At 44.4% G+C, this 21,826-nt stretch overlaps 1 protein-coding gene across 1 annotated transcript in view; it reads left to right on the plus strand.

Annotated features, from left to right (window-relative positions):
- The window catches only part of PARP14 (poly(ADP-ribose) polymerase family member 14), a 133,875-nt gene that overhangs the window by 83,887 nt on the left and 28,162 nt on the right, over positions 1 to 21,826 (plus strand). The window contains 6 exon segments of the mRNA XM_030210876.1: positions 3,065 to 3,155; positions 6,051 to 6,200; positions 7,561 to 7,623; positions 13,365 to 13,541; positions 17,443 to 17,649; positions 20,327 to 20,941. Of these exon segments, the coding sequence (XP_030066736.1) occupies positions 3,065 to 3,155; positions 6,051 to 6,200; positions 7,561 to 7,623; positions 13,365 to 13,541; positions 17,443 to 17,649; positions 20,327 to 20,941 (1,303 nt within the window).

Raw genomic sequence — 21,826 nt, forward strand, 5'->3', positions numbered from 1 at the left:
GTCCACAGTTGCTAGATGGCTGAAGGACACTATTGTATATGCTTGTGGGAAAGCAGGCTCTTCAAGCCTTTAGGGCTCATTCTATGAGGCATACAGTGGCATTCTGGACAGAGACTACCTTACTGTCTCCGGTGGTCAACACTGCATACATTTATCAAGAACTACAGGGTGGAAGTTGCGGTGCACTCTGAAGCCAGTTTGTGTCTTCAGGGTAGCAGTGTCAGGATCCCACCCACTCTAGGGATTGCTTTTAAACATCCCACAGGTTCTAGAGTAGTGGGAAGCTACATAATGGAAGGAGAAGGTAGATCTTACCTGACAATTTTCTTTCCATTAGTCCTTTCCACAATTCCAAAGGCCCACCCGAGGTTTCTGAGATGTTTAGTCGGTGCAAAGTAATGGGCCAAATAATGATTTCCCCTTGCATGGTGTTTCCTGTATATCTGTTGTTCTCTAAATGTTTGCTCATCTTGTTAGTGTTAGGTTAAAGTTGTTTAAGGTTGTTATGTTCTGAGTTTATCCTTACTGCTTATCTACATAAATACTGAGGAGCTGGACTGTATGTCAAAAGAGAGATGTTGCGGCTCAGTTTCAGTTCTCTAGCTCCACCTGTTGGTTGATGGACACAACTATCCCACAGGTTCTGGAATAGTGGGAAATGGAAAGAAAATGATCAGGTAAGACCTAATTTCTCCTTTTCACAAACAAGCAGGATGAATATACGTATGTAGAAGAAATTTGTAATAAAGTTCCTGAAGATGCGCACATTCCACCAGAAGTGAATAATCTCCAGTATCTCGAATCCATTTATTTACTACTTTTTGAAGTGGATCCACATTTGCCGTTAAATTTCTGTATAGTAGATGGGTGATGACGGGTTGCTTATATAAATTGGGATCTTAAGTTTCTCCTGTGGTTTTCTGTATGGTGTTTTTTTTTTCCATTGTTGTATTGTTCTATCCTATGATTCCTTTGTGATTGACGGTTGTATTTTCTATATTCAGCAGTTTGTTGTATGGTTCTTTTGATCCTGAATAAAAATTTCCCACCAATCTTTTCGTCACTGCTGATAGTGGCCAGTACTCCTCAAAAACAGATTCCTGGAAGTGAACTTCATAGGTAGTTAATAATACCAGTCACAAGGTTGAAGATTATATGTGGATTGGAGGAGTAGCCTAATGGTTAGTGCATTGGGCTGAGATCCTGGGGAACTGGGTTCAATTTCCACTGCTGTTCCTTGTGACCCTGGGCAAGTCACTTAACCCTCCATTGTCCCAAGTACAAAAAAAACCAAACGTGAGCCCACTAGGGTCTCGAGTATAAATCAGTCCACGGATCAGCTTCTCCTATATTTATTTTTTTTTGTTACATTTGAACCCCGCGCTTTCCCACTCATGGCAGGCTCAATGCGGCTTACATGGGGCAATGGAGGGTTGTGACTTGCCCAGAGTCACAAGGAGCTGCCTGTGCCGGGAATCAAACTCAGTTCCTCAGTTCCCCAGGACCAAAGTCCACCACCCTGTACCACATTGCCACTCCTCCACTGTTGCTACTATTTGAGAATCTACATGGAATGTTGCTATTCCAACATTCCATGTAGAAGTCCGCCCTTGCAGATCACCAATGTGGCCGCGCAGGCTTCTGCTTCTGTGAGTACGTGCAGGACGTCAGACTCACAGAAACAGAAGCCTGCGCAGCCTTCTACATGGAATGTTGCTAGTGGAATAGCAACATTCCATGTAGAATCTCCAATAGTAGCAACATTCCATGTAGAATCTCCAATAGTATCTATTTTATTTTTGTTACATTTGTACCCTGTGCTTTCCCACTCATGGCAGGCTCAATGCGGCTTACATGGGGCAATGGAGGGTTAAGTGACTTGCCCAGAGTCACAAGGAGCTGCCTCTGGCTGAAGTGGGAATCGAACTCAGTTCCTCAGGACCAAAGTCCACCACCCTAACCACTAGGCCACTCCTCCACTGTTGCTACTATTTGAGATTCTACATGGAATGTTGCTATTCCACTAGCAACATTCCATGTAGAAGTCGGCCCTTGCAGATCACCAGTGTGGCCGCGCAGGCTTCTGCTTCTGTGAGTCTGACGTCCTGCACGTACGTGCAGGATGTCAGACTCACAGAAACAGAAGCCTGCGCAGCCTTCTACATGGAATGTTGCTAGTGGAATAGCAACGTTCCATCTAGAATCTCCAATAGTAGCAACATTCCATGTAGAATCTCCAATAGTATCTATTTTATTTTTGTTACATTTGTACCCTGCGCTTTCCCACTCATGGCAGGCTCAATGTGGCTTACATGGGGCAATGGAGTGTTAAGTGACTTGCCCAGAGTCACAAGGAGCTGCCTCTGGCTGAAGCGGGAATCGAACTCAGTTCCTCAGTTCCCCAGGACCAAAGTCCACCACCCTAACCACTAGGCCACTCCTCCACTCCTATGGAACGCACAACTATGGAACGCATTACCAAAAGCCATAAAGACAACACACGAGCACCTCAACTTCCGGAAATCACTAAAGACCGACCTGTTCGAGAAGGCACACCTTACTGATCCAACTTAAGTGCCTGGACTCAGCAACACAACGGAACCATAACCTGCAACGAACATTATATAACTCTTCTTCTCTCGATTCCATTATGTGTCTGTAAAACATACATCTCATTCTCTACCACATCACTCTGTATTTGTTTCATCACCGGAGGCAGCTTACGCCTCACGGTACTATGTAAGCCACATTGAGCCTGCAAATAGGTGGGAAAATGGGGGGTACAAATGCAACAAATTAAATAAGATACCAGCATATAATGTGTACAGCATCTGCGTATTTCTAGTAGCAGTATAGAAATGGTAAGTAGTAGAGAATCAGGGAAGGAAAATTTGGGGGGGGGGGGGTGCCATGGCACCAGTGGCGCCCCCCCCCCCCATTCCCATTCCCCCATGCCAGGACCGATCTTGCTTGCAGATATCATTGCATCCCTCCCCCCCCCCCCCCCCCCCCCCCCCCCAAGAAGCATCTCGCCTACTAATGGTAATCTTGGTTTTGTTTCTAGGCATTTTCAAGTGAACTCGAAAAGAGGGGGACTGGAAAGACCCCAGCTCAGAGCCGGCCCTCAGGCACAACAGCATCTGCGCAAGGCCCACGTAAATACTTAATCCATTTCATTCATTAGCTTTCATTTTATCAGATTTAAAATAATTTAGTTTGAGGCCATAAGTGCTGTAAAAAAAAAAGAAAACTTTTTTTTTTAATCTTTTGGGTCTTGAGCTCCCAAAACTTTCTTTTAGTTGCATATGAAAAGGCTGTAGTGTTTTATGACATCTGATAAAAATGCCTGTGAGCTGGGATGCAAAATCTGGTGCTTGATGCATATCTGCCCACTCTTGAGTGGGATTCTCATATAATTATGTGATACCAGGCTTGGATGGTGGCTACCTCGATGCACGATGCAACCTGCCCTGCGTGGAGACACAGAAGCATGACGCAGAGAACAGCACCAATGCTTTATGCTATGCCTCCTCCCACAGCTGACACCCAACTGGGGCTTGAGTTCCACAAACTACTGTGGAACTTTTGGGTTCAAACTATAAGTCTGACCATGGCACCAGGGGAAGGCAGATGTGGAAAAAAAGTGTGGCTGTCCTCCTCCTTATGTCAGTCAATGTAGAGTAGATGAGAAGATTGGATCAGTCTCTGAGGAGGGGAGGGGCTTGACGTCTATGGGTGAGGTTGAGGAGAGGGAGAACAGAAAATCCCCCTAGGGGTGGGAGAGGAAAGGTAACGTTCACTGAGTATTAGAATTTCCATTATTAAACTGAGGTATTTCAGTGCCTCAGATAAATGCAAAAGTTTCCTTACCTATAGCGAGCACCTCTAGTAGTTTTTGAGAGTAGAAAGACAATATCATCAGATGGATATGGAATGCTCATATTTCTTCTCTTTTTGGCGTCCTTTTACTAAGCCATGGTAGGGCTACCGTGCGCCAAATCGACTCTACTGCTGTGGCAGGGGCGTAGCCAGACCTTCTCCGGGAGGGGGGCCAGAGCCCCAGGTGGGGTAGCACTGTTTAGCTACCTCCCCCTGCCGCCCCCCCCCCCAGCTGCCGCCACTTTGGACCGCCCTGCCGATGACCCTCTTGAACCCCCCCTCCTGCCACCAACCTGCCGTCGCCGCCCGCCCCGCCGCTGCAGCAGGTACCTTGTTTGCTGGCGGGGGTCCCCAAACCCCGCCAGCCGAAGAGTCTTCTTCAGCGCCGGAGTAGACTTTGGCGCCTTCGTTCAACGAAGTTCGTTATGTGATCAGCTGTTTCTGACGCCTTACGTCCTGCATGGGGCTACATGCAAGGCGTCAGAAACAGCTGATCACACAACGAACTTCGTTGAACGGCTGAACGTTTGGTGGCGGGAGGGGGTTTCAAGAGGGTCGTTGGCAGGGGGGGCCAGGGTCCCCCCAGGCCCCACGTAGTTACGCCACTGTGCTTGGGGTAGTGTTGGCACCCGGCGGTAGTTCCGAAGTTGGCACGCCCAGTTTCCAGCGGTAGAAACTAATTTTCTCTTTTCTACCGTGGGGGGCGTTCTGGTAGTAATCGGCAATGTGACCACATTGCCCCACGCTGCCTGATTTCCACATGAGTAGCGCGTGAGCCCTTACCGCCTTTTAAATAGGTGGCGGTAAAGGCTCGGGCAGTAAATATTTTAATATTAACCCATGGCCGTTTACTACCACAAAAGGCCTTTTCCCACCGCCGTAAAAAAATGGCCTAGCGCAGGCCAATTTTTATCGCCGCTTAGTAAAAGGGCCCCTTAAACATTTATCTACCAAACAATATCAACATTGCATATTCCTCGGTTAAGGGAAAGGAACAGCAGGGCACCCCAGATGCTAAGGATGCTATGCAGTAGAGAATCCACAAAAGTGGAGAACTCAAAGAAGTCCCACGGATAGTTACTGAACAAAGAGGAAGTGGGTAAAAAAAACCAGGAATCCCAGAGACTGGATTTCAGTATAACCCAATCTGGATCATCATCATTGTTCTTTGTTCCAGTGCTTAGACTCCTGATGTAGGCCGTTTAGGCCGAAACACAACGTTGTGTCGAGTCAATATATTGTTTAATAAACTTTGATTCATCTTTACTGAAATCCAGTCTCTGGGATTCCTGTTAAGGATGCTGTGCAGATCATCAGTTGTTGACCAGAACATGGATGACTGCTGGCAAGAACTCTGGTTTGTTACCGGAGAAGCCGATGGCAGCAACAGCAGAACATAAGCTACTAGCTTCCACTGGCACACCACCTTCTCTCGGTGCAGGGGACCCCCTTTGGGCACAGGGCTAGGAGTGGTCACCCTGCCTTTCACTGTTTAGCACCATCTCTTGTGGGTAAGGGATATCTTTATCCCCCCCCCCCCCCCTCATTACAAAATAGTCATTTCTAGCATACTACACTTGGCATGGACATTGTTATTCATTGATTAGCCAATAGGCTATTACACCTGGTGTCCTGAATATTTATGTTCAAGCTGTTCACAGTGTCCTCCACCATCTCTACCACTGCCACACTCCCGTCTGTGTCCGCAAATCCCTAACAACACACCCACTACTGGTGCATTTTTACTCATAACCCCGCCTTAAGTAAGCCGGATCCAAGTGTAGGGCATATCAGGGAGCGTGTGAAGCATTACAACACACTCCCTGATATGCCCTACAGCCACTTAGTGACACAAATGTCACTTAGTGTAAAAGAAGCATAAAAAATACTTCATTTAATTATTTTGAAAGGAAGAAACAATAAAATAACCTCAGAAGATGACATATTTGCAGAGAGATAATTTCCCCACCCCTAGCTGTCTGTTCGTCTGTCCAATTTAGATTGTAAGCTCTGTTGAGCAGGGACCGTCTTTTCATGTAAATTTGTACAGCGCTGCGTAAGTCTAGTAGCGCTATAGAAATGTTTAATAGTAGTAGTAGTAGATAATCAAAAAAGAGGATTGATGCAGTGAGGGGCTGCTTTTATTAATTTATCATTTTATTGTCTTACAGCTTTCTGTGGAGCTATTTCTCAGCCAACATTGGGTGTCTATGAAATGCAGATAGGAGCAATTACATTTCAAGTGAAAACAGGAGACATAACAAAAGAGACAGTAGATGTAATCGTAAACTCCTCAAATGATAAGTTTAACCTTAAATCAGGTAATGTACTGAGCAATTTAATATAATGCTATAGGGTCAGAAATTCAGAATTTACCCTCTGGCTACTTCCACCATGTCCTGTGCAGAAGGAAGGGATCCTCAGGAGCTTAGTCTAGAATGGGTGGCAGAGCTGGTGGTTGGGAGGCGGGGCTAGTGCTGGGCAGACTTATACGGTCTGTGCCGGGGCTGGTGGTTGGGAGGCGGGACTAATGCTGGGCAGACTTATACGGTCTGTACCAGAACTGGTAGTGGGAGGCGGGGTTGGTGGTTGGGAGGCGGGACTAGTGCTGGACAGACTTATACGGTCTGTGCCCTGAAGAGGACAGTACAAATAAAAAAGTAGCACATATGAATTTATCTTCTTGGGCAGACTGGATGGACCGTGCAGGTCTTTTTCTGCCGTCATCTACTATATTACTATGTCTTCAGGAGCTCATAATCACATGATGGAGCTCACATCAACAATGTCTACATTGACAAGCGAGGCAGTGCAGGGAATGGTTAACAGTATTGTGAGGGGCGGGGCATCAGTTAGTGACTTTGAAAATCACTATTGATATAGTGTGTGCTAATGCCGTTAAAAAAACCAAGAAGTAGGGGTGGACCAAGAAATCTCGACAGCCAAAGTTGATTGAAGTGACTTTATTAGCAACAAATGTGACCCGACACGGGACCGTGTTTCGATGGGTTTTGACCCCTGAGGCAGACGGTAAAACCGTTGAAACATGGTCCTGTGTCGGGTCACATTTGGTGCTAATAAAGTCACTTCAGTCAGCCTTGGCTGTCGAGATTTCTTGGTCCACCCCTACTTCTTGGCTTTTTTGACTGTTGATAGAAACGCCTCTCCGGTACTATGTAAGCCACATTGAGCCTACAAATAGGTGGGAAAATGTGGAATACAAATGTAACAATAAATAAGTAAATATGTAAGGGTTTCTCTACCCTGACCTGTTGGTTGCTGTTTTGTCCTAATGCTGTTAACACGTTATCTGCCACAAGGCCCATAGGAATAAAAATGGGTCCTATGGCACATAACACTTGTTAATGGCATTTGTACACTCTGTCCATTGATCCCCCTAGTGCAACATCTGGACTTAAGTTCGTGTACTCGAGAGGAGAAAGGGAATAGGACAGCAATACTGAAATACTTTTCTCAGAGTTGTAAGTAAGTAATGGACAAGCAGCATACATTTTTCCGTGGAGAGGAGTTTCTAGAGCAAGAGGCTTGAAGGGAGTAGAGTCCGAAGTAAATAATTCTTCACAAAGGGGGAAATTCACCAAAGGTAGTGATTGATATTTGACACAGTATTGATAGAACTAATATGTATAAATTATATACGTATATTTGTTTTGTTCTAAGGTGTTTCAAAGGCGATACTAGACGGTGCTGGACAATCTGTGGAATTGGAATGTACTCAGCTAGGTATGCTGTACTATTTACTATGCTCTACAGTACGGAAGTTTTGTGGCCTGCTGTAGACCTTGGGGTTGCCTGTAGTTCTGGAGACTTGTTTTGAGGTTTCTGTGCTACAGGCTATGTGTGAATGTCTGAAATGGTGTGATTGAGCCCTAGAAAAAGGGGAAGGAAAGTCAAGTACTTGCCAGTGGTGGGAGGCGGGGCTGGTGGTTGGGAGGCGGGGATAGTGCTGGGCAGACTTATACGGTCTGTGCCGGAGGCGGGGCGTGTGGTTGGGGGACGGGGATAGTGCTGGGCAGACTTATACGGTCTGTGCCCTGAAAAAGACAGGTACAAATCAAGGTAAGGTATACACAAAAAATGGCACCTGAGTTATCTTGTTGGGCAGACTGGGTGGACCGTGCAGGTCTTTTTCTGCCGTCATCTACTGTTACTATGGGGCTCATTTTCAAAGCACTTAGCCTTCCAAAGTACCATAGGTTTCTATGGAACTTTGGAAGGCTAAGTGCTTTGAAAATATGCCTCATATGTTACTATGTAAGTACTACCACAGTGATGAACCTCACCAGGGCAGCCGAGAGGGGGGGGCAGGTGAGGGCAAAATTCCACGGGCCTCCAAGGGGGGGGGCCTGTCGCCGGGGTCTCTCTCCTGCTCCTGACAGAACCCGGGTGATTGCGTCCCGACAGGAGAAGGAGAGAGAAAACTCCGCCCCCCCCCCCCCCCCCCTTTGCATTGCCGGCCTAGCAGCTGCTGGGCCCTCAGTCCGCTCATGCTGTTTTGAGATCAAGCATATGCAACCTGAGGAAAGCAGCCACAGGGGCAGGCAATGCTTAGCAGAGGAAGGAGCCGCGCTGCCAAGGTACTTCGGGTGGGCAGGGGCGATGACTATTCTGTGGGGAGATCCTAGTGGGGGGGCAGCGGCCCTGCCCCGGGCCTGGCTCACTCTCTTGGTGTCCTTGAACCTCACTCTTAAGTACTGTAGTGCTGAACCTGTTGTCAAAATGCATCATTTTGTGGGTGAGCCCTGCCACTGAAAGCATCACTTGAGGGGGCAAACCCCATCATCACACTGCCAGGAAGAGGGAAAAAAAACAGAGCGAGAAGGAAACCTTTTGCAAAAATGCACAAATAACAAAAAATAGCAAAGGGAAGCCATAAAAGTGACTGCAGTTGGGGAGTAAGGTCTAAAAAAAATCAATAAAAATATATATTATTAAAATAAATAAATACAATCAAATATATATACATATAATACAATTTTGTATTTATACCCCACATTATCCTGAACATATTCGAGTTCAATCCAAATTCAACTGGCAAAATGCAAATCAGAATTTATTGTTTTACATATTTTTACACTCAAAATTTCAACTAGTAATGTTTGGAATAAATAAAATACATTTTGGTCAGACCATCATTTTTATGGTGGATACGCTACATAACCATGAGATTTTCATTTACACCCATCTATTGAACTCCTGTGATAGCTTATCTACTCTGGCGTTATAATTGAAATAAACCTTTTTTTCCCCTTTTAATTGAGACATAAGCACTTGGGATACTTTAGGCATTGTTTAGTCTACTTAAAGGGAAAATTATTATAAGGGTTTGTAAGCAGCCTTTTACCAAATTAATATTTAAAGATTCAGTTTTAAATCCAGATACTTTGCTATAGTTTATGCATTTCTGTGTTTAGAAGGACCAAAGAGATGGTAAATATTATATCATCTACAAGCAAGCTTTTTATAGGGGGGTCTTTTACTAAAGATTAGCTCGAGTTATCTGCAGCAGGGCCCATAGGAATAAAATGGGCCTTGCTGCAGATAACTCAAGCTAATCCTTAGTAAAAGACCCCCATCTACTCCATGTCCTCTTCACTCCCCAGGCAGTGATTCCTTCATCTCCAAATTTTGTCTTATCTTTACTGAAAGAGGCTCAATAGTTTCAGCAAACAAAATGGACATAGGAATAACCTTAACTTGTGCCCTTGTGTAGAGCAAAGGATTCAGAATACCCTTCACTTGTTTTAATACATGCTGGAGGAGGTTGGTATAGTGCTTCGATCCATGAAGCAAATTTCTCCCCATCCCTAACTTCAGTCAAACCTTAATCATAAAGCTCCAGAACACTTAGTTAAACCGTTTTCAGTATCCACGGGAAGCGACGTGGAAGGTGAGTTGTCTTTTTGTAATTCTCAAATAAGATTTAATGATCTCTTAATGTTGTCTGTTATTGAAGCCTGTTGATTGATAAATTAACTGAGGAGCCAAAGTTTATAATTTGGCTTCAGAAGGGTTTACCATTTGTTTGAATCAATGTTTAGAAAATAAATAGGTCCATACAAGGGACGTAGGTGGGTCCATGCCTTCTTTATGTATCGCAGATACCCGCCAGCTTCATAGATCTACCAATAAGAAATGTGACTAAAACAGCAAGAACTTACCTAACCCTTCACTACCCCAATTGCAAAGGTATAAAATACAAATCTTCACATGCCGCCAGCCTCTCGTTTATAGGCACACAACTTTGGAACTCACTACCCAAAGACCTGAAACTCACAGAAAACTACCTACAATTCAGAAAAAACCTGAAAACACATCTTTTCAAGAAGTCTTTCCCCTCTGGATCTGCCTAATCCCACACCACCATACATCACGAAAAGTTCAGAAATGGAAAACAATGATGTTAACCTCTCTCACAATATGCTAATATATCAACCTAAGCGTTTATTGTACTTCTGTATTATGTACTAGACTTCTACAAATCTAAATTTTGTAACCGCCTTTTTAACAATATGTAAGCCACATTGAACCTGCCATACAGTGGGAAAATGTGGGATAGAAATGCAATCAATCAATCACTCAAAAAATAAATAGATAGAGCCTGGCAGCTCTTCTCCATACTCTAGAGAGCTAAAGAGTTTGGTTAGAAGTTGTAAATGAATATTTTTGTTTTATTTTTTAATAAAACATGACTGGGAGGCTATCTAAGCCTGATATTTTATTGACCTTGAAAGATTTTATATCTATTACCGTGTTTCCCCGAAAATAAGACACTGTCTTATATTTATTTTTCCTCCCCAAAACGCGCTAGGTCTTATTTTGGGGGGGCTGTCTTATTTTCTGGGAAACATCGGTCGCCCCCCCCCCCCCCACCCGAGGTCGCCGGGCCCCCCCTCCATCGCTCCCGGAACTAACCTGAAGCTCCTTTCACCTTCGCAAGTTCGGATTCGAAACAGCAGCGCAGCAGGGCAGACCTCTCCTTCCTTCCGTGTCCCGCCCTCGCCTGCCCTGCTGCATCGAATCCGAACTTGCGAAGGTGAAAGGAGCTTCAGGTTAGTTCCGGGAGCGACGGAGGGGGGGCGACCTCGGGTGGCTCTCGGCGGCCCTGCTTAAAAAAAAGTTTGGTATGTCTTACTTTTGGGGGGATGTCTTATATTTTAAATTTGCAGGAAAACCCCGGTAGGTCTTATTTTCGGGGTAGGTCCTATTTTCGGGGAAACACGGTAATATCTTTTTGGATATTTACTGTCCAGTCCTCACAGGAAACAGTTGTAGTATCACTTCTTATAGATAGTGTTTTATTGTCTTCCCACCTCTGTCAGCTCTGGGGTATATAATTCCTCGTAAAATCGAGAAAAATTTCTTCTAATTGCTTCTTCATCTGTTAGTAAATTACCCAAGTGATCCTTTACTTTTGAAATTTGGGTCTGAAAACATTTTGGTTTTCACTTTAGTGCTAGTCAAAATCTGGCCTTGTTGCCAGATTCAAAATAAGTTTTATCTTACATAACTTGAAATTTATCCGTTTGGCTAAGGGAGTCCATACTCCACTTCTCATTTTTTTGTATGTCTGTTTTGGTAACTTGTTTTTTATGATCTTGCTCTAATTGGCTAATGTATTTTCATAAGTTATTAATTTTGCTATTTTTGTCTTTTTAACTGCCAGATAGATAACATCTATCACACCAGTGGCGTAGCCAAGGGTGGGCCCAGGCCCACCCAGTAGCAGCACACCTGTGATGTGGCTGGCAGGGATCCCCAAGCCCCACCAGCCAAAAACTCCCAACAACTGTCCCTCCTGCATACTTTTTAAATAGCAGGTCTTCACCTGCAGCGAGCAGCAACTGATACATAGTGCTCGCACTGGCCCCACAGCCTTTCCTCTGCTGTATTCTCTCCTATGCGGAAACAGGAAGTTGCATCAGACGGAAGGCTGTGGGGCCAACATGAGCAGTGTGTATTCACAGCCAGAATTTTGTGAAAATCTGCTATTTAAAAAGTACGCAGGGGAGGGGGTATGTTTGAGAACCATATGGGATGCAGGTGAGAGAGGGAGAGACCAAATCACTTGTGGGACAAGGTGGAGTTCTTCTGCCCACCCATCTTGGGCCCAGGCCCACCCAAAATTGGGTGTCTGGCTACGCCCCTGTATCACACATTGTGGTTTTTATACATTTCCTTTTTGTTTGTGGAGAATGTTTATCTGTATCATTTGTGTCAAAATATTCTGCTATATTATCTCTCTATGTAAAAGGCAACCCCCCACGTTCTAATTAAGTCTCCACGGAAGTTGAGGCGCTCGAGATATCCGGTGTGCCCCTGAGTGTCTGCACCGCCCTCGCGTCAAAACGTGATGGCGTCGAGGGCGGAGCAATGACACTCGAGGTGCCGAAATGGCACAGGCAAGGAGGCGCAGCAAAAAAAAAAAAAAAACCCTCCCCACACAGAGCGAACCATGAACAACGTCTGACGGTCACACGGAGGCAGGCAAGCAGCTCGGAGGGAGGGGGCCCCTACCATTATAGAACCTTGCTAGCGCCCATTTCATTGCTAGTTTGCTATAAGTTCACAATCTTTTTCCTTCATTGAGAGGGTCATAAATTAACAGCACGTTAGCACTATAATGTGTTGTTTACCGCAGGGCCCGTTGTATGCAGTAAATTGTCATTAGTTTCCCAAATTTTGTCTTTTTTCCTACATGGGTCTGATTGATCCACCCTTTTTGCTTCATGGTCGGATCATGTTACAATATCTATTAATTTAAATTTCTACCTGAAGTCCTGGACCCCTCTTTGTATCAAGGATTCATTCAAACAACGCTTATAAGTCCTAGAACATGTCAAGAGGAATAAAAGGTGTAATATGTTAACATCACCATTAGTTATTTATAAAGATAAGAACCTCTTCGGCTTAACCCTATGAAATTTTATTCACTACTACTACTACTTAACATTTCTAAAGCGCTACTAGGGTTACGCAGCGCTGTACAATTTAACATGGAAGGACAGTCCCTGCTCAAGGAGCTTACAATCTAAAAGACAGGTGTACAATCTAGAGACTAGTGTACAATCTAAAAGACAGGTGTAGAGACAATCTGATAGGGCATACTATATTTCTCGAAAGGTTAGGTGCCGAAAGCAGCCTTGAAGCGGTGAGTTTTAAGCAGAGATTTGAAGATGGGTAGGGAGAGGGCTTGGCGTAGGGGTTGAGGAAGATTGTTCCAAGCATAGGGTGAGGCAAGGCAGAATGAGCGGAGCCTGGAGTTGGCAGTGGTGGAGAAGGGAACTGAAAGGAGGGATTTGTCCTGTGAGTGGAGGTTACGGGCGGGAACATAGGGGGAGATGAGGGTAGAGAGGTAGTGAGGAGCCGCAGACCGGGTGCATTTGTAGGTAAGGAGGAGAATCTTGAATTCATGCCATCTTAATTGTTATGTCCGTTTTTCTAATCTAGTTTGCATTTTCTAGCCCAACAGCCAAACAGTGGCCATATAGTGACTCAGAATGGAAATCTCCAGTGCCAGAAAATAATTCATGTTATTGGAAGAACAGCTTCAGCTGATATTGAAATATGTATGCGGACAGCCCTGGAGGAGTGTGAACAGCTGACCTGCTCATCTGTGGCTTTCCCAGCAATTGGAACAGGTTAGATACTTCTAATCAAATAAGGGTATGAAAACAAACAAGTGTAGCTAGCCTGGAATCCACTGAAGAATAAAGTAATTTTAATGTTTAACGATTTTTATTGATGACAAATTATAAAACACAGATCCTTTTTCCACATAACAAAGTCCACATTAATGTACAGTTCTCAATGGAGGATCTTAACAATTTTACAACATTCCTAACCGTCATCTTAAATTTTAGAGTTTCACCCCTCTCTCCTCCCCAACTCCCCTCCCTACCTTACATATCACTTGGAAACTTAATTCCCCTGAACAACTTCCTTTTACGTCAAGAACATTTCTATAAACAGCTGTACATATAGTATAAGAGCAGTAGCATACCTTTCCTCCTCGACTTCATCTTCTAAGTTCTCCCTATCCATGTCCCCTAGAATAAAGTACTTTTATGTTTAAATCTCTTTATTAACGCAAAATGTACAGTCATAGTACTTCAACCAATACAACAGATTATTATCAATTCTTTATCAAATTGTCTAAATTCTTTTCTCTTTTATTCCCGAATAATACCCCCTCCCCCCCACCCTCCTTTCCTTTATGGTTCAAATTATTTTATTAAATGAGCATTGCTGTAAGGCAGGCATCTACAACCTTCAATAGTAATAATAGACACATTCTACAGCTTAACATATGTCAACTGCTAATTGGTTCCATCAACAGTTCACCTTTCCCCTCCCATTGCCCTCCCTTGACCCTCCCCCCTTCCCTCTACCCCTTCCCCCCCCCCCCCCCACTTCATAAAGTACTTTTATAAAGCATTTTCCATATGTAAGGTTATGTGGCCATTAATGGGTGGCCTATCATTTGATATCAGGGAGGTAAATTTGCCTGCGCTCACTATGGAGTGCACTGGCACCCAGGGGCGTAGCCATGGGTGGACCTGGGCCCACCCAGTCTCGGCTCAGGCCCACCGAATGATTCTGACATCCTTATGGCTGGTGGGGATCCCCAGTCCCTGTCAGCTGAAGATGTCCTTCGGCAGCCAGAACAAGTGATTTTCCTAGCAGCTTCGGCTGGTGTCGCTTTCCACCCTTGCCACAGTACCAACCCCCCCCCCCCCCCCCCTCAAAACTCATGTTTATTTTTTGCACATGCCTGAAAACCGAGTATGTGCAGGAGGGGAGCGGCCAGCACGGCAGCAATGGGTGGAAAGTGCCGCTGGCTATAGCAGGTAGGAAAATCACTTTTTGTGGCCGCCGGAGGACTTCTTCAGCTAGCAGCGCTTGGGGATCCCCCGCCAGCTCAGGTATTAATTTTATTCTTTGGGGGTTGGTGGTACAGGGTGGGGACAAAAAGCACAAGTCTGGTGGGGGGGGGGGGGGGGGGGGTTGGGGGGGATAATTGTATGCCTACCGAGTTTGGGCTCAGGCCCACCCAGAATACTATGTCAGACTGTGCTACTGCTGGCATCTAATCATCCTAATTTGTGAGTATCCTGAAAACGCTAGGTCCAGAACCAGCCATTGCCTCAGTATTGTCCTCTGCAGGCAACTCAAGACGACAGGTGTGCGTGCGTGATGAGGGACTGGAGAGGGTTTGCAATATCCTATCCCCCTCCAACACGAGCGCCTTGTTTCACCAATCTTCATGCTGTTTCAGGAAGGAAAGAATACTTGAATTCCACAACGTTAATCCACTGCCGTCACTGACTTCAAAGATGGCAGTGGATTAACAGTGAAGCGGCATGAAGATTGGTGAAACAAGGCGCTCGTGTTGGAGGGGGAGGGGTATACGTTGTTTGATCGTGGAATTCCTTCATCTTGGTATTGGGACGGCGGAAGTTAAGTCATCGATTAGAGACTTTCTGAGTGGCAGTTCCAGTGCAAAGCTTGTATGCTAACCACAGCTCGGCTACAGTTGTAGCTACAGACACAGCTACAGATAAGTAATTTTTCTTTTTTAAGGGGCTAGCTATGCGCGCAGTGATTTTTGACTTTGTGTTTTTCAATACGTGGCGCCGTTTTTTTGGTGGGGGTTCCTGTTATTTTTGGTCTTGGTTAGATTTCAGTTTTTGGCCTTTTTTTTTGCTTTGTATGATCATTCACCTGTTCCTCAATTGGTGAAAAAAGTTTTTTTTTATCACCTGATTTTCTCCTTGAAGAGGAGTTTTTGCAGTTGATACTTTTTTCCTTTTCATTGAGGATGTATGGTATTACCTTACTTCCATTCATGATAGTGGATTATGTGAGTACTCCTATCGGGAGTTTTGAGGTCCCGTTTATTTAAACTCCATTGAGATATTTCCTTATTGAAATTGTGAGGTTACAGGTGAGTGAGATACAATCAAAAACAAACATATATTCAAACTTTTTTATGACAGTTGATAGTATACCTAGTTACATTGGTTATGTAAAGACTAGCTGTTAAGCCTGTTAAAACGGGCGAGATTTGTGTTTTGCAAAATATAATAATTCTCACCTCCATCCATCCATGTCCTGCAAACCTCCTCTCTCTCCCCTGCCCTCCGATCCATGTCCAGCAACCCTGCTCTCTCCCCTGACCTCCCCCCCATGTCCAGCAACCCTCCTGTATCCCCTGGCCTCCCCCTGTCCACCAACCATCCTCTCTCCCCTGCACTCCGATCCATGTCCAGCAACCCTGCTCTCTCCCCTGGCCTCCCCCTGTCCACCAACCATCCTCTCTCCCCTGCCCTCCCCCCATGTCCAGCAACCCTCCTCTCTCCCGTGCCCTCCCCTTCATCGATCCATGTCCAGCAACTCTGCTCTCTCCCCTGCCCCCCCTCCCATGTCCAGCAGCCCTCCTCTCTCCCCTGGCCTCACCCTGTCCACCGACCCTCCTTTCTCTCCTGCCCTCCCCCCATATCCAGCAACCCTCTTCTTTCCCTTGGCCTCCCTCCCTCCCCCCCCCCCCCCCACCGTCCAGCAACCCTGCTCTCTGCCCTGCCCTCCCCCTATGTCCAGCAACCCTCCTCTCTGCCCTGCTTTCTCCCCATGTCCAGCAACCCTCCTCTCTCCCCTCTGCCCTCCCCCCATGTCCAGCTACCCTCCTGGCCACCGCTCCCTCCCCCCTCCATGCCGGGCCCCCTGCACTGACATGAGAGCACCTCTTACCTCCGTGTGAAAGCGCTGCAGGCAGCAGCAGATCGCTCTGCTGCTGCCTGCAGCGCTTCCACACGGAGGTGAGAGGAGCTCTCATGTCAGTGCAGGGGGCCTGATACGGAGGGGGGCAGTAACGGCGGCGACGACGTCAGGGGTGGGGGGGAGGTGGAGGTTGGTGCACCAGCGATGTTGCTTCGTCTCCACGCTCCGCAGCGGCAGTGTCCGTTTCCCTCTCTGTTCCGCCCTCTGACGTCATCACGTCTTATCGCGAGGGCGGGACAGAGAGGGAAGTCTCTACTGCGCATTTGCGGGTGAGTCGGTCGCTTGTCATTTATATGTTTGATATAGGTATGGTCTTTCCAAACCTTGAATTTTTTTGTAGTAAGAATTGCTTGTATTTTTATGCCTTATTTTTTTTTTCTGTATTAGTAATTGTCTTGTATTTTTATATTTTATTTTATTTTATTTAGTTTATATTTGTACATTTAATGATTGTAGTTTATATATTACATTTTTTATCGTAAACTATATATTAATTTTGTTGGGCAGTGATTGGATGGGATTTTGTCTTATTTTGAATGATTAATTTTATTTTTGTATATATTTATTTTAATTTGAGGGTTGTGGGTAGTTGTGTTTTGGCAGGTTGTTTAAGTTTAATTGTTTGTATATTATTGAATTATAGTTTAAATTGTAACCCACCTAGTTGTCTTGTGAGTATAGTCCAGGATATAAACATTAGATAAAGTAACTTGAAATCAAACTGCTTATAATTTGCTCTTTTTTTTTCTTTTATTGTATCAGGCCAGGGGAATGCTGATCCGTCATCAGTAGCTGATGCCATGATAGAAGGTGTGGTTGACTTTGCAACACAAAACACACCCCAGTTTGTCAAAACAATTAAAATTATCATTTTTCAGCCACAAATGGTGAATACATTTTATGCAAGCATGAAGCAGAGAGAAGGTACTCACTTACCTGCACCACAAACCGTTCTCGGCAAGTTCCTATGTAAGTAGTCATTTCGTATATAATACATTTATTCCTGCAGTTAACTTCTATTTCTGAAAATGGCATACCTAGGTATAACTTCTGTTTCTTTATCAGGATTGTTAATAATGGTACCGTTTTCTGAAAAGTAAACCATGATTGATTACTTATTAAACTTAAGCATAACATGATTAGATGTTCTTGAGGGGCAGAGGAGATGTGTATTAATATTTTTGCTCCCTATGCAGTAGGTGTGTGTTTGGACTTAGTTACATCTTTTCAATAGTAGCTCAAGGGTTTATAGTCTAAGCTTGTATCTGATGTAATGGAAGGTTAAATGACTTGCTCATGGCCACAGGGACCATCAGTGGGATTTGAACTCTGGCTTTCCTGGTTCTCAACCTGCTGCTGTTATCACTAGGACAGTGATTCCCAAACCTGGTCCTGGAGGCAGGCAGGCAGCCAGGCAGGTTTTCAGGATATCCAGATTGAATATTTACGAGAGAGATTTGCATGTACTACTACTACTACTTAACATTTCTAGAGCGCTACTAGGGTTACGCAGTGCTGTACAATTTAACAAAGAAAGACAGTCCCTGCTCAAAGAGCTTACAATCTAATAGATAAGAGTGAGACAAATATAGGACAATCAAGCCATTGTGACATCACTGATGAGGCTGGCTCTTAGGCATTGGTGGAATGAGGCATTATGACATCACAATCTCAGCTCTGGTTAAATCACTGCTATATGTAATACTACTACTACTACTACTTAACATTTCTAGAGCGCTACTAGGGTTACGCAGTGCTGTACAATTTAATAAAGAAGGACAGTCCCTGCTCAAAGGAGCTTACACTGCTTCCTGATTTGAGATAAGTTGAGCCCATATCTCACAATGTTTTCTAAACCTATTCTATGCTTACCCTCTTCTACCTTTTTTCTGGAAACTCTTGTACCTGTCTATGAGAGTCATTAACTTTTTCTAGATACAAATTTTGAATAAGGATCAGATCCTCCTGACTGAATGTTTAAAGCAAAACGACATCTGCGCATATCATGGTGATAATTGCTAGGTGATGGCAAATGCCATATCGGTGAGGTGGCTGGTGTGAGTTTAGGTTTATTGCAAATTTATTCAGGATGATATATCCTAATTTTTTATTTAAATTGGTCAAGGTTTGACAGAGTTCTGCACAGAAAAAGATTTGTATAGTTTTTTTTTGTTAAGAAGCGTACAAATGAAGATGCCTGGATCGGGTGCCTTGAAAATCAGCTTCATAGTATATTAATCCTTTACGCTGTTGTCTCAAGGTTTGCTTTTTACTTCACTCATGTTGTTGGGAACAAATCTATTTAGTACATAGAGCAATTTTCAAAGGCCATTTTCCCTGGTTAAAAATAGCTTTTTTATTTTTTTTTAATTATCCATTCTGTATGTTGGTAAGAGTTTGCACACTGTGAGATAATGTGTGTACGCTCTCCTGCATTTCCACAGAGGTGTTCTCAGGATTTGTGTTGGCTTGGCTGGAGAAAGTACGTGCAAATCTTTGTAGGTAATTTTACCTTTTATAGTATGGTAAGGGATAGTATTCTCATACTTCACCTTTGAAAACTGGTGACAATTTTGTACTGAAAAAAATAATAATTTAAACAAAAACTTCTTGAGGTATATACAGTACAGAAATGTATAGTCATCACATTAAATTGCCAGTGTAACACAACAGTCGCTGTTAAGATTTTTCAGCAGAGGCACAGAACAGGGGCGTATCTGCTATGGGGCCACAGGGGCCTGGCCCCCGCAGATTTGCCCCTGGACCTCCCTACCGATGACACTCTCAACCCCACCTCCTCCTGCCATCACTCCGCTGTCGCACCTCACCTCCCTTTGCTGGCGGGGGACCCCAACCCCCGCCAGCCGAAGTCTCCGTCCTTCCTTCCTTCCTTCCTTCCTTCCTTTGGTCACTCCGCCGTCGCGCCTCACCTCCCTTTGCTGGCGGGGGACTCCAACCCCTGCCAGCCAAAGTCTCCGTCCTTCCTTCCTTCCTTTGTTTGGGGTTGGTGGTTTCTGACTTCCTGCACGCACGCACGCACGTACAACGTGCAGCGTGCAGGACGTCAGAAACCACCAAACCCAAACGAAGGAAGGAAGGACGGAGACTTTGGCTGGCAGGGGTTGGGGTCCCCCGCCAGCAAAGGGAGGTGAGGCGCGACGGCGGAGTGACCAAAGGAAGGAAGGAAGGACAGAGACTTCGGCTGGCGGGCCAACCCCCGCCAGCAAAGGGAGGTGAGGCGCGACAGCGGAGTGACGGCGGGAGGAGGGGGGTTCAAAGTAGTTGGAGCTGTCTTCCTCAAGAGGGCGGGTTTAAAGTAGTCGGGCAGGTGGGGGGTGGTGGCGTCGTCGTCAGCGGAGGGGGGGGTCAGCGGTGCGGGGGGGGGGGGCTAAAATGTGGCCCCTCTCCTCGGCTCTGGCCCCCCCCTACCGTTGAAGTTCAGAAACGCCCCTGGCACAGAATAAGGAAAGCCGTATCTCTGTAAGAGAACAGGGGAGATTGCTGTGTATTGGTTGAAAAGAGAAACTATTTAAAACAAGAGAAAAGTAATTAAAAAACAAAGTAAGCTAGATTTGCAGAAAGATGATTAAATTGCTTTTAGTTGATGACTGTAGTTTGTTCTGACATACCTCTTATTTAATTGTAGCATTTTTCACTGGCCAGAAACCCAAGCCTGAGAAAAAGAAAAGAACTGCCTTTATTTCGAAAAATAACTTTGAGCCAGCCATCTTTCAGATTTGCGGTGAGAGTTATAAGGCAGTTGAAAATACTGCATCGTGGATTAAAGATCTTATTTTGAAAGAGCAGCAGGAAAGTGTGATCAAAGATGAGTGGATTGCAGAATTTGAGGAGGAAGAACATAGTAAGCTGGATGAACTCCAGAAGAAGCTACAGATCACCATTCAGGTGGACTGTGAGTCCTCTGAACCTTTAATTCGAGTTTCTGGTCTTACCAGAGATGTCCTGCAAGCTTGCAATGAAATCCAAGACATGATTAAAAAAGGAAAAGATGAAAACTACAAGAAACGTGAGGCAGAAATTATAAGTAACCTGGTGGAATGGCAGTACTTGGTTACGGGTAGCGGGTGGGTTCCATTTGACAGCCTTAGTAATCTGGCGCTTGAGCGAGGTTACTCAGAACAAGATCAGACCACTACAATCAACTTAAGGAAAGTGAAATACAAAGTCGATTTTGTTAATGAATGCGCCAAAGATGAGAAGGGAAAGCAAATAACAATAAAACGCATCTCTAAAACTGAAGGTAAATTGTGAATTCTTTGAGAAATTATTGCATGCTAACACAACTTCAAGACTGGGTAAAGCTGAAATACTTATAATTTTACTTGTAATCCAATGGAAGTCATTAATGTTTGTCGTTTTAATTGACTTATTGTATATTATTATGTTTTATATTGTATATGTGCATTTATTATGTTGTGTATGTTTTTTGTTTTATTGTGAACGGCTTAGCACGACCTTAGTCAATTTGGTATTACTACTACTACTTGACATTTCTAAAGTGCTACTAGGGTTACGCAGCGCTGTACAATTTAACATAGAAGGACAGTCCCTGCTCAAAGGAGCTTACAATCTAAAGGACAAATGTACAGTATAAACTTTTCTTCTTTTTTTTTTACATTTTTATATTTGTAAAGCTTTATGGTTATATTTACTTGTTACAGCAAAAGAGAAAGTCAGAAAGCAACATTCAAATGGAAAAAATATCCACAATATACATTCACTGACAGTCAGTGCTTCTAATCCACGATTATGGAAAGATCTAAGTCTCAAATTTATAAGGAAATTTTTCTGTCAGTAGTAACTAGAAAGTTGACAGAAAGATAAAACGTATGCACCTAAATAACAGCATCCTGAGATGATAACAGAAGGAACTAGGCATAACTGCAGTAGAGGGCAAAGGCTGGGCCTCAGCTAGCCTAGCATTAAGAAATACAGATTGCTTGGACAACTTTTGTGGGTCAAAGAAAAAAATGTCTGGCTTCTTTTTAGCTGCTATTCCTGCAGGTTTGATAGGGTAATTTAATAAAGACACATAGGTGTCTATTCGTGTTTATCAACAGGATTGAAATAGGTGTCTACTTGGCCTTCACAAATAGGTGACCTGTTCTAAAATGACCCTCTTTAA

Source organism: Microcaecilia unicolor, chromosome 7, assembly GCF_901765095.1.
Source record: "Microcaecilia unicolor chromosome 7, aMicUni1.1, whole genome shotgun sequence".
In the NCBI taxonomy this organism is placed as follows: domain Eukaryota; kingdom Metazoa; phylum Chordata; class Amphibia; order Gymnophiona; family Siphonopidae; genus Microcaecilia; species Microcaecilia unicolor.